Source organism: Miscanthus floridulus, chromosome 18 (genome assembly GCF_019320115.1).
Source record: "Miscanthus floridulus cultivar M001 chromosome 18, ASM1932011v1, whole genome shotgun sequence".
Lineage (NCBI taxonomy): Eukaryota > Viridiplantae > Streptophyta > Magnoliopsida > Poales > Poaceae > Miscanthus > Miscanthus floridulus.
Window position 1 is genome coordinate 26,068,988 of NC_089597.1, and position 12,257 is coordinate 26,081,244.

At 43.6% G+C, this 12,257-nt stretch overlaps 1 protein-coding gene across 2 annotated transcripts; it reads left to right on the forward strand.

The window, feature by feature from the left end:
- The first annotated feature begins 309 nt into the window (after positions 1 to 309).
- Positions 310 to 5,709, forward strand: LOC136521171 (uncharacterized). 2 transcript variants are annotated; one of them, XM_066514872.1, is made up of 13 exons: positions 310 to 839; positions 1,146 to 1,216; positions 1,301 to 1,387; positions 2,051 to 2,179; positions 2,273 to 2,359; positions 2,472 to 2,525; positions 2,794 to 2,884; positions 2,953 to 2,996; positions 3,128 to 3,197; positions 3,652 to 3,704; positions 3,787 to 3,880; positions 4,527 to 4,624; positions 5,499 to 5,709. In XM_066514872.1, the coding sequence occupies exons 1-13, from the start codon at positions 350 to 352 to the stop codon at positions 5,580 to 5,582; spliced, it is 1,452 nt and encodes a 483-aa protein (XP_066370969.1). In that variant the 5' UTR covers positions 310 to 349; the 3' UTR covers positions 5,583 to 5,709. The 2 variants fall into 2 exon arrangements, with proteins under 2 accessions (XP_066370969.1, XP_066370968.1); XM_066514871.1 differs by having other exon boundaries at positions 311 to 839; positions 2,960 to 3,030.
- Positions 5,710 to 12,257: the final 6,548 nt, after the last annotated feature.

Sequence of the window (12,257 nt, forward strand, 5' to 3'; positions counted from 1 at the left end):
GTACTTTTTCAGCGAAAAAATAATATTTTTCTCTCAGAATAAATTAACGCACAGTGCTTTTCAGCCTGATTTTTTTTTCGTAAAGCGAACAGATGGAATGTTGTGTTGTGTTTTAATGATTGGTATTAGAGACTGGCGTGGACAGATCGAGACAGCGTAGACGCTAGCAGCCAAAGCCACGGGAGTCCTTGCCGCCTTGCAGCTACAGGTACACGTAACCCAGCAGCTACGCCACGTCGGAGTCCGAGGAGCACATCACTCATCACATCGCAGTTGCAGGTCTGCTGTCTGCACGAGTTCTCACTGTACGGCACGCGCTCCACTCCGCACGAGACGCCATGCTGCTCCGATGGCGACGCGCTGGCGAGCCGTGAGCACCGCCCGCACCTTATCCGATACTAGTACTCCCCACCGCGGCGCGGCCCGCACAGGCACATGCACAGCACGGCGCGCGCGCGGCGCAGGGTATATATCGCCGCCGATGCTCCCGAGGAGGGCCATCATAGCGCCCACGCTCGCCGCCGCACTCGCGCTGGCTGCCATGTGGCGTCCGGGCCGCCTCCTCGCGGGCTCCGTCGATGACCTCGCGCACGTGCCCGTCTCGGGGAGGGAGCGGGGCGGGTACTTGACTATGCAGCAGGGGACCCGCTCCAAGTACAACAAGCCCAGATTGCCCAGTCTCACTCCCACTCCCAGCAGCCGTGACGCCACCACAGCAGCCGCGGGCGCTGCGTTTCCGGGGAGAGAAATGGCCGCCAGCGCCGCCGACGCCGACGCCGGCGCGGGGCTCAGGTCGGAGTTCCTCCAGGTCCTGCTCAGCCGCCGCCGCGATCTCCATGGTCAGACTCTCTCCCGCCCAACTCGCGCGCGCGCTCTGCTGCGGATGGAATTTGAATGTTCAGAGTCAAACTACTCCACTTTGGTAGTGCTTTAAGCAGTTCGGTTAAAATCGCTGATCTGGGCAGGATCTTACTAGCGATTAAAGTGTTTCTTGGAAGCAATTAGCGAGTAAAGTGTGACCTTTTGAGATGCAGCAAGCATAAGCTTAACAGTCAATTAATCACAGTTCATGCTACAAACTGAATTCTTCAAACGATATGCCATATCTGAAAACTTGTGCCTTCAATTGGGTTGGTTTTCATCAGTGCCTCTCTCGGTGGAGCAAGGGAGCCCAGTGAAGAACCCGTTGTACCAAAAGCCTCTGTCGCCCAATGAGGTCAGGATTTGATTTCAACGAAGATCTTTTGTGAGACCGACATGTCAGGCGTTGATTGCCTGTTGTATCTCTGGGATATTTCAGGCAAATCCGATGAAGTCATGCCCCAGTAAGGAGGTGGAGAACTTCAAGGAGAAGCTGGTTGAAGAAAATTTCTACTTAATCACTGAGGTAAGCGGCCAGATTAGTCCAACAGTCCTAATTTCTTTGTGAGTGATTATTTTTTTTACACACGAGACAAAACCCATTTCCATTTATAAACGGAAATACAAGCGTCTGAAGTAGCAGAAGAGGAAAAAAAAAACAGACCAAGACAAACCCTCCTGTGCTACTGCACTACTGAAGTTTTGTTTCAGAACCAGTCAGCATCCAGACTGAGAATTACTCCTTACCACATAAAACTCCTAACACCAAATCGATCTAAAAAGAAGACGACTTCAGAAACCAACTGGCCAAAAACAGCCGACATGCTATTATTACAATTGCAAGTAGATTATTAAACTTCAGTTTGCTTGCTTGAGATGAAACTTGTCACCTACAGCCTACAGGAGTCAATCACATCGAAGCAGCCTCAAGAGGCAGTAGAAGAGCAATAATAGTGCGCACATACTGCACATGGGGGTCACAAGGCACTTACTTACACACAAGTTCCAGTTCTCCCCATCCCTCTCTTGAATAGTTGGGCATACCTTGATATTTGGTATCTTTTTTGAGGTTCTCAGATCCAGACTCACATGCATTCCCGCACTAATCTGCAGAATGAACCATCACTATTGTTTTTTATTTTCCTTCTCTTTTCCTAACCAGAAATTGTTATTACTTTTTTCCAAACAGCTAGGTGAACAAGGACGAGTACCTGTACTTCTGCTGAAACTTAATGACCCTGTCCCTAAAAGAAAACCAGCTATTGTATTCTTGCACAGCTCTTACAAATGCAAAGAATGGCTGCGCCCACTGCTTGAGGTAAAATAACCTCTTTCAAACTCTGCTAAGAAGTGCATACCCCTATGCAACGTATTAACTTTATCTTTTAGTTGATCAGTTTGCTTTTTGCAGGCATATGCCTCCAGGGGTTACATTTGTGTTGCTATTGATTCTCGCTATCATGGTGAAAGGGCCAGCAAGGAAACCACTTATATAGATGTAACCTACTTATCATGGACCCATCTTACATCATATTGTGCCCACTAAATTTGACAGTGATATCCATTGATTTCACTCGGCTTGACCCTGCTACTTTTACTTTTAAAATCAGGCACTGAAATCGGCTTGGCGGAATGGGGATACGATGCCTTTTATTTTTGACACGGTACTATATTTAAAGCAGCTCTTAAAGCTAATCTCTAGGCCATGTCTGGGCCCTTAAGTCAACATGGCTGTATCATGCCTTATGAACTTGTTAGTTTGATTCTGGAATTTTGTAATTCTGGAATTGTTCTTTTGTCCTGGTTCTCGTAACATAACTGTATCGTGCCTTACAAACACATATATCATACTTTTTAAAATGTGATAGTTCTTTTTATTTGATATAGAATTTATGACGACAAGGAATCTTAACCAAATTTGGACATCTGCAGGTGTGGGACTTGATAAAGCTTGGAGACCACCTTAGTGAGAGGGAGGACATCGATCCCTGTAGGATTGGGATTACCGGTGAATCGCTTGGAGGTATTGCAGATCATGATGTCAACTTTATATTGAATAAGATTATTAACTTCATTAACTAACCTTAGCAGCATACAGGAATGCACGCATGGTTTGCTGCTTTTGTGGACACAAGGTATAGTGTCATTGTTCCTATAATCGGTGTTCAGGTTCAAATACAATTATTGTGTATAAATTTATAGGTATAAATACTGCACATAATTTTATGATTTCCTCTGTGTAAAGCTGTATCCTTTCTATGGCTAGGGATTCCGGTGGGCCATTGATAACAACAAGTGGCAGGCTAGGGTGAATAGCATAAAACCTTTATTTGAAGGTGGGATTCTATGCACTATGTCTCTCTCTTTTTTTAAGGGAACAGGAGGTGCAAGGCACCTATTGACTAATGTAAATAAAATAGCATCACTTTGTGAAAGGAAGGAGAAGAAGAAAGAGGAAAAGGAAAATGAATATATTACAGCAAGTGTAGCCAGTCAAAATAGCAGGAATGCACTATCTCTTTGTATCACCTATTTGAGCGTTGATGCTTGTGCCATTGGAATAATGTAGCATTCTAGGCATTGAATAATGTAGCCAGTCATAATGCTCTCCTTTTTCCTTTTGTTTGTACAGTTGTTTCTTTGGTTATAATAAAATTTTATAGTGGGGGCTTCACCTGTTGTATTTATGGTTCAAAAGAATGTAGCATTATGGCTGGAATTTGTTATATTTATTTCAAACCATTTGCATGTGATTGTTTATTTTGTTTTTTCTGTTATTTGCTCTTGTAGAAGCAAGAATTGACTTAGGAAAGAGCGAAATAGATACACAAGTTGTTGAAAAGGTGAGTGTTTAGTTTATTTGACTCATTATTTCTGACGTGTAATTTATGAACATTTTTACCATTGTTTTACATATTTTACCAGGTTTGGGAAAAGATAGCACCAGGTCTGGACTCGCAAATTGATGCCCCCTATTCACTTCCTTTGCTTGCACCGCGGCCGCTGCTCCTTCTAAATGGTAAGTGCCAGCATATTTGTTGCTGAATGTTTTTGTTTGGCCAATACTACTTCCATAAGTATTAAGACAGTCCTCACCTTTCTTCCATGTGTCAGCACCTGTTTGTGTGAGGGTTGAAAGTTGGAACATCTAATCTGCATTAATTTGGGTTTCATGATTGGGCCAGAGAACTATATTTAGCGCTTGGCCCCGAAGCTAGCATAATAACTCAGTAGTTAATACATACTCCCTCCATTCCAAATTATAAGTTGTTTTGGCTTTTCTAGAATTCTAGGTACATAGCTTTTGCTATGTATCTAAACATAGCGCATATGTAGGTGCATAGCAAAAGTTTTGTATTTAGAAAAGCCAAACCGACTTATAATTTGGAATGGAAGGAGCAAGTCATTTTAGCTTTGTCCTAAGTTAAACTTCTCTAGTTTTGACCTCATATGCACAAACATCTATACATCAAATGAAATTCATTAGATACGCCATGAAATATATTTTGATAGTCCATTTATTTCATATTGTTGATGTTGATATATTGTTTTATAAACTTGGTCAAAATTAGACAAGTTTGACTTAGGAGAAAACTAAAATAACTTACAATTTGAAGTAGAGGGACTAGGATATTTTCTGATGTTTGTACTTAATTTGCCCATAGGCGCTAAAGACCCTCGTTGCCCAATAAGTGGTTTAGAAGAAGCTACTTCAAGAGCTGCTAAGGCTTATGAAGAATCTGGTTGTGCGGAGAAGTTCATGGTACCGTGCATACTACTGTCTCTTCCCACCTTTCTTTACATCACTTTTGCTAATTCAGAATCATAAAGATTTAATTTTGTTTTGAATAATCATCATCTAACACTATTATAGTCTTAAAGAAGAGTTTGGAGAGTTGTAGCATACCTAAATCTAGGCCCAAATTAAAAGCCACCCAAGAGAAGATTTTGGGAGTTTTCTCCCGGTAGAAGGCTGATGCATGCAAATTATTATAATCCTCATCATTTTACAAGGAGGGATGTCGGTGCTTGTTCAACTAAAACTATCAAGCATTTCAATATCTTCATATATCTTATGAATGCAAGCCAGAATATTCTTTGAAATAATGCCTCGGCCTGGTGCAGAACTGATTATTGCTGTTGACTGACAGAGAAGTAGCACTGACTACCAGCTAGGTCTGGTCTGCTAACAGTTTAGAAACTATACTTACTGGTAGTCCTGACTCCCGTACTTTATATGTTTTCCGTCTTAAAGATGAGTCAGCTTCAGTTGAATGTTGAGTTGTGGGGACTATGGTGTTTATGCGTCCGTGCACTACCGTATTAGGTGGATGATTATGGCAGGTCCAATACTTGAAGAATGTAGCAATCATCATATCTGACTACTCTTATTAGTGATTTAGTGTGGTGCCTCTTGTGCTGTAGTATATATTACTCGTGGTGAGAGCGTAAGAGCATATACCAAACTTTTTCTAGAGAAAACACAATTTGTCAAAAATATGTTGAATTATCTCCTGCATGCTCTTGATCACATAAAGGGCACTGGTTTGGATGAACAAACAGAGCTCTAGTTTCTCTCTGAAATATAAACTTTCACTATTTGGGTCAACTAACATTTTTTTATCTGTACTGGTCAGTTCACTGCAGAGCCTGGGATCGGCCATCAAATGACAGTAGACATGGTGAAGGCAGCAAGCGAATGGTTCGATCGCTTCCTCTAGTGAGCCCTGCATGAATGCAGCAAGTTATTCTCGCCGCCCCATCATTTACCATGCTTCATGATGGGAGCTTAGGGATAAGACAATAGAATGATTTCACAACAGTCCCCTGTAATAATGTCTCTTTATCGATTGTATTTTGTCGAATGTGGCTGGAACTCCTAACCCGACAGCATCACTTAGAGTATGTCCTCTGTATACCTTGATAATTGCCGGTCGGACAAACAATGGCCGGAGACGGTGAAGATCACAGCGGCTGGAGCATCCATGGGGCGCCGAGCTCCGGCTGCGAGTAGAGTAGACGACGACGAAGCACGGAACAGTTCAGGGGCAGCTCGGCGAAGCTTTTCCTTGGTACGGGTACGGCTTCCATTCGTCGCCTACGAAAATCGTGCGAGCGGCCGCCGGCCGGTGATGCAGAACGAGGCGGCGGCGTGTCAATTCAAGGGCGCACTGCACACGACGCCACGGTTGTTGTGGGGCAAGACGAATCAAAGCACACAGGCTCGACCTCTATAAAGTCGTAGGTCCTGATACGTGTTCGCCAGGAATCCGACGCAAGGGAGGGTTTGAATTCAGCTCGGCCGGCTTGTTGCTGCGGTGAACAAAGAACGAAGTTTGCCAGTGTCGTGCTCGTGCATGCCTTCGGCTGGTGTCTGCACCTGGGCTGTGTCCATGGGCACGGCCCATTGGCCCAAACCAGCGGAGGTACAAGGAAAAGGAGAAAAAAAAAACATTTTCTCTCAACAGGAAGTTGAGAACTATACTCAAAATATTTCTAATGGGCAAAAAAAAAAAAAGAGAGAAAATTTCTTATATGACCCTGGTTTAAAGTTATCTTTCTTCCTTAGCCCTGAAATAAAATTTTTTATCTATTTAGTCTCACTCAAAGTTTCGTTTTCTCATATGACCTTACCGTGAGATCTGTCGAAGTTTGCCGTGATTGAGTTGTCAGTTTTTATTGAACGGACAGAAATACCCCGTGTCTCTCCTTTCTCTTCTGTCTCGCTGTCGGTCTCGTCTCTGTCCCTCCGAGCCCGCTCTCTTCTTCTGAAACACAAACGAACCCTAAACCTAGGTACTGTGGGGCGGCGGCCAGGGCGCGCAGGCTCAGCAGGCGGCTAGAAGGGCAGAGGCAAGGGTGCGCGGCTGCCTGGGGTCGCGGCGGCCAGGGCGTGTGGCGGCCTGGGCTCGCGGCAACCAGGGCGTGCGGCGGCCTAGGCTCGAGGCGGTGCCCAGGCTCGCGCAATGGCGCGTCGACGCACTCCCCTGCTACACCTACCGCAAGTCACTCTCCTTCCGCATCGGCCTTTGGAACTGGTCCGTCTCCTCCCTTGCTCCCTCCCTCCCCTTGCATGTCTCTCTGCTTCTCAGCAGATTCGTTCAGAAAGTCTATGCTTGTTACTTGGTTCTCATGTCGGTTAGGGATAGGTTTGTACCAAACTGAATTTCATCTGTGCAAAATTTGGGAACGAATCATGGAGTTTTGGTCGAGATTGCTTTGTTTTTTTCGCTCGCGCCTCTTGCTGTTCGTAGCGTTCTATTCTTCGTGCTCGGTCTCCAAGTCAGCGCTCCCGTATGGTGTTGACCGTGGCAGTGCAGCTCCTGCCCGCGTCCCTCGCAGCTGCATCGCTGCAGGCCGGCTCGGCGTCGCGCAGCCCCGCGCTGCAGCCAGCTCCTTGCCCTGCTCGCGTCCAGCAGCAGGAGCGCTCCTTGATTTGTGCGAATCCAGTCTGAGCAGTGCCTGCCCGTGAGGCCCAGGTGGCCTGCTCGTCCGCTCTGCAGGGAACAGCTCGCCGTGGCCGGTCGTGGTCTTCATTGTTCTTGCAAGCGCCGCTTGCCAAGGTCGTGCGTGGCCTTTCTCCTTGCTGTTCGTGGCCGTAACCTCTCTCTCTTCCTCCGTGCGTTTTTGGTTCCATGAGATTTGGACTCCAGGAGGAGCTGGTCCGTTGCCCCACCATCTCTGTTCGGTCTCTCCTCTCCCTCTGCTTGTTTTCTGTGAAACCGGTTGAGCCACAGGTGTCAGACTCCCGAGAGGATTTCTCGTTCCTGTACACAGGGGTATTTCTGTCCGTTCAATAAAAACTGACAACTCAATCACAGCAAACTTCGACAGATCTCACAGTAAGGTCATATGAGAAAACGAAAGGAGGCCAAATAGGTAAAAAATTTTGTTTCAGGGCCAAGAAAGAAAGACAACTTTAAAACAGGGTCAAATAAAATTTTTTCTCAAACAAAAACACCATCCAGTTACTATAGACGGAGAACATAAAAAAAAACATGCTACAGTAGAATGCATCAAAACAACATACAGCTTGTGACTCAAATTTAGTTACAAAAATAATAAGTTTTCTGAACTAATAAATCCAAGCCATTTACTATGTTTTTTTTCTGAACTAATAAATCCAAGCCATTTACAATAGGTTTGCAAAAAAAAAAAAACTTGAGAAAAATCATTGCTTTATTTTTGTTTTAGCTCTCTCCCCTACGAAAAGAGAAAGAAAAAGGAAAAAAATATTACCGTAAGTCTAGCCAGTCAAAATAGCAGGGAATGCACTATCTCTTTTATCACCTATTTGATTTTTAATTTGATGCCTGTGCCATTGGAATAATATAGCATTATATGGCTGGAATTTGTTATATTATTTCATAACATTTGCATGCCAATATTTATTTTGTTTTTCTCTGTTGTTTGCTCTTATAGAAACAAGAATTGATTTTGGAAAGAGCGAATAGATACACAAGTTGTTGAAAAGGTGAGTGTTTAATTTATTTGACTCATTATTCCTGATGAGTACTTTATGAACATTTTGACATTGTTTATTACATATTTTAACAGGTTTGGGAAAAGATAGCACCAGGTCCGGACTATCAATTTGATGCCCCATATTCACTTCCTTTGCTTGCACCACGGCCGCTGCTCCTACATGGCAAGTGACAACATATTTGTTGTTGAATGTTTTTGTTTGCTCAATACTACTTCCAAACATAAGACACACAATCCTCTCATTTTCTTCAATGTACCAGCGCCTGTTTGTGGAGGGTTGAAATTAAAGTTGGAACATCTAATGTGCATTATGTTTGGGTTTCATGATTCGGTGGGAATTATATTTAGCACTACTTGGCCCCAAAAAGTAGCATAACTTAGAGTACATACTCCCTCTATTCCAAATTGCAAGTCATTTTACCTTGTCCTAAGTCAAACTTATCTAGCTTTAATCAAGTTTATAAAAAAATGCACAAACATCTACAACATCAAATGAGATTCATTAGATACACCATGAATATATTTTTGATAGTGCATTTATTTGATATTGTAGATGTTGATATATTTCCTATATACTTGGTAAAAAAATAGACAAGTTTGACTTAGAAAAAAAAAACTATAATGACTTACAATTTAAAGCATAGGGAGCAAAGTTCTGATGTTTGTACTTAATTTGCCCTGTAGGTGTTGAAGACCCTCATTGCTCAATAGGTGGTTTAGAAGAAGCTATTTCAAGAGCCGCTAAGGTCTCTTCCTGCTTTTTTAATCACTTTTGATCCATAAATATGTAGTTTTTCAATAATCATCTAACACTATTGTAGTCTTAAACTGGGTGGAACCAAGGGGGTTGGTAAGGGCCATACGCCCCCCTCTAACAGCAAAACAATATTATTTTTTATTAACTTTGAACCATAAATATGTAGTTTTTCAATAATCATCTAGCACTATGGTAGTCTTAAACGGAATCCTAACTTCACCCTCGACGACGACAGAGTGCAGTCGAAGCATTAGGACCATCAGCTGCTTTCGGATCGGACGATAGCTATGGCAAAGTGACATGGGCTGCACAAAGGCAAGGGCCCATCATAGCCCACAGGTCCAGCCGAGAGCTTCCCATGGATAGAGAAAATCGTCGCCGCCGCCTTCTGCTCGAGCGCCGCGTCTACTGCCATGCCGTCGCCGTCCCCTCGCCAAGAGCTGCATCGTCGCCGCTCCCATGCAGGGTGTCACGCCGTTGCCGTCCTGGACGCTGCTGGGCTGCAGCGTTTCCACAATTCCACCTCGCCCACGTCTATGCCTTCTACCAGCGCGGAGCTCGACCTCGGCTAGCTACGTCTGCTGTCCCAGGAGCTTTTCCAATTTCTAATGCTCCAACTGCAGTCTGCAGAGCATGCCTGTAAAATACAATTTGTGCAAGAGCTAGCAAACTGTATAAATTGTGGTTGTATCTAAAGCTGCAAAATCATTCAAATTGTATAGATTGCCATTATGTTGTAAATTGTCATGGAATTGAGTAAAAAGTATTGCTGATTGTTACAAATTTAGAGATGCACAAATGTTATGGTGTTCTCTGGAATCTAATCTAGTAGGCGTAGTATATGACCTTATTGCTGGTCATATAAACTTTACAATTCCCTGAATTTTACACTTCAACCATTGACCTAAAAGTTATTCTCCAAAACAATCTATGTTTCAGGATGTAGAAGGCACTCATACAAATTTGCAAAAGAATATTCAGAATGCACCAAATATCCATACTATTACCATTCTGCAATAACTCTGAACATTTGAATAGCATGGGACACGCTCTGAACATTTGACAGCCTGAAACTGCAAGCACGTCAAGAATATCCATGGCGCATCCATGCAAGAAACCAGTTCCTGCTCGCAAGCCGGCAAGCCTAGCTCCCGTGTAGGCATGATCTACTTGCCGAGAGCCCACGGCCTGCTGCTCGCTATGTTCACGTCACACGGTGCAGACCAAGTTGAGCATTCAAAGGCGAAGCACAGCGCGGCACACTGGCGAGCGGCGGCGCGACGGCGGTGAGCAGCAGCGCGGCGCCTAGGTTGTCGTTGAGGGAACTTGCGGCCGCAACTCAGACAAGCTGTGGACAGCATGGGCTATATTTGGGCCGGACTAGAGGTTGTGAACTGTCGGCCCCTCAATTTGTGAGTCCTCAGTGCATTCATATTTATGTCAGGACGCACAAACATACACTAATCACAAAGATGACACACAGATATATAATAAAAGGTTCCAAACTTTATTGATATCTAAAATAAGGTCTACAACAGTGGCCCAAGGGGCTTAGTCATAGGATACATAGCTAGCAGAAGGCTTCGGCCGTGAAACGACATTATTGGTGGTCTCTAAAGCGGGATTATAACACAACGAAATGACATCTTATTCCACAGGCAACTTGAGCGTGGACGAAATCCTAGCCTCGATGTCACATTCCTATGATCGTATCTGCTTACCGGAACTTAATCCTCGTGGTACGTTCATCTTTGAAGTCATAGTCTTCTTCTGTACTGAGGTCTGTGAGTCAACAATGGGTGAGTACGTACGTACTCAACAAGTCCCAACCATAGGGTGGAAATAGAAGTGTAGTTGTGGTTATAATTACGGGTTGGGTCCTAGCGGAGTATTACCATTTCCACTGATACCCGGGTTAGCATCAATTCCATTACCAATTTCATTACACATAAAAGTAAAGCTAATCATAGTATCACATCCTAGCATTTGTCCATTCCAAGGACGTGGCTATTCGAATAGATTTAATAAACTCTGCAGAGGTGTACAAATTTCTCCACACGATAGGGGCAACCTCATCCATGATCAGTGGACAAAATAGACCTAACGAGATCCCGTACTTGCTTGGAAGCTAACCTAGATTTTCATATAATCTCTACCACGGTTTCTCAGGGGTTGAAGACACAAAACCGGGAAGATACCAAATTCCCCCAAAACGTGATGATACCAAATCATCACAAAGAAAACATGGCTCGAACACGGCTAAGAAAACAGTGGCTCGAACGCGACCTAAAAACCTAAAGCTTAACGTGGAAGATCGCATAGCATCCACGCCAACCGGACATGGAAGAAAACCTATCCCCCGTATCGGCTCCTGATATTCCGCTGCCTACAATGGCCTCCTAGTAGACACTATACTTCTATCTAACGGGTGTGGGATCAAGCCTACCCATATAGACATGTGGCTGTACGAAAATATCTCACTAGGCGAGAGGGACTACGAACTGGTTCTTATGTGACCGAGACGAGTATCTCCCACAAGAACCCTATCCAGGCATCCCTGCCATGATAAACTACCTCCATAGTTTACCACTACTCGCCCTATGTTAGGGTTTAGTTCAGGTTTAGCAAGTTTTAAGTTCCATTATTATTCCTAAATCTAGTCATGGTGTGGAGCTCATAAAATAACAAGATAACCATTTATCTTAATTATATCGCATTAACCGAGCTCATTTTCCAGGGTAATAATCGCATAGTCATGTTTTAACATTATGGTGGTTTAAAGTAAGATGGTAGGGAGGGGAGCTAGTACTTGCCATCGTCGTTGTCACCTTCTATAACTCGGGTTTTCGTCGTCCTAACGATTATGGTGGCCGTGTTCGCAAAAAAAAAGACTACCACTATCCACAAAAAAAAATGCACAAGCAAACAAAGAACTATATGGTGGCACTAGGTGCATATGGTAGGGTTTGATTTTAGATGAAATTTTAGAAATTGGTTTCATGCGAAACGGAGTTATGGTTTAAAAGTTATGAATTTTAGAAGTTTATTCTATAGCTAATTAACTAGGTGGAATTTTATATGCATTTTATAGTGCATGAAAATGGGTGCAAATTACATGGTTAATTTTCTTAATGCATCTAGTTTACTTATAAAT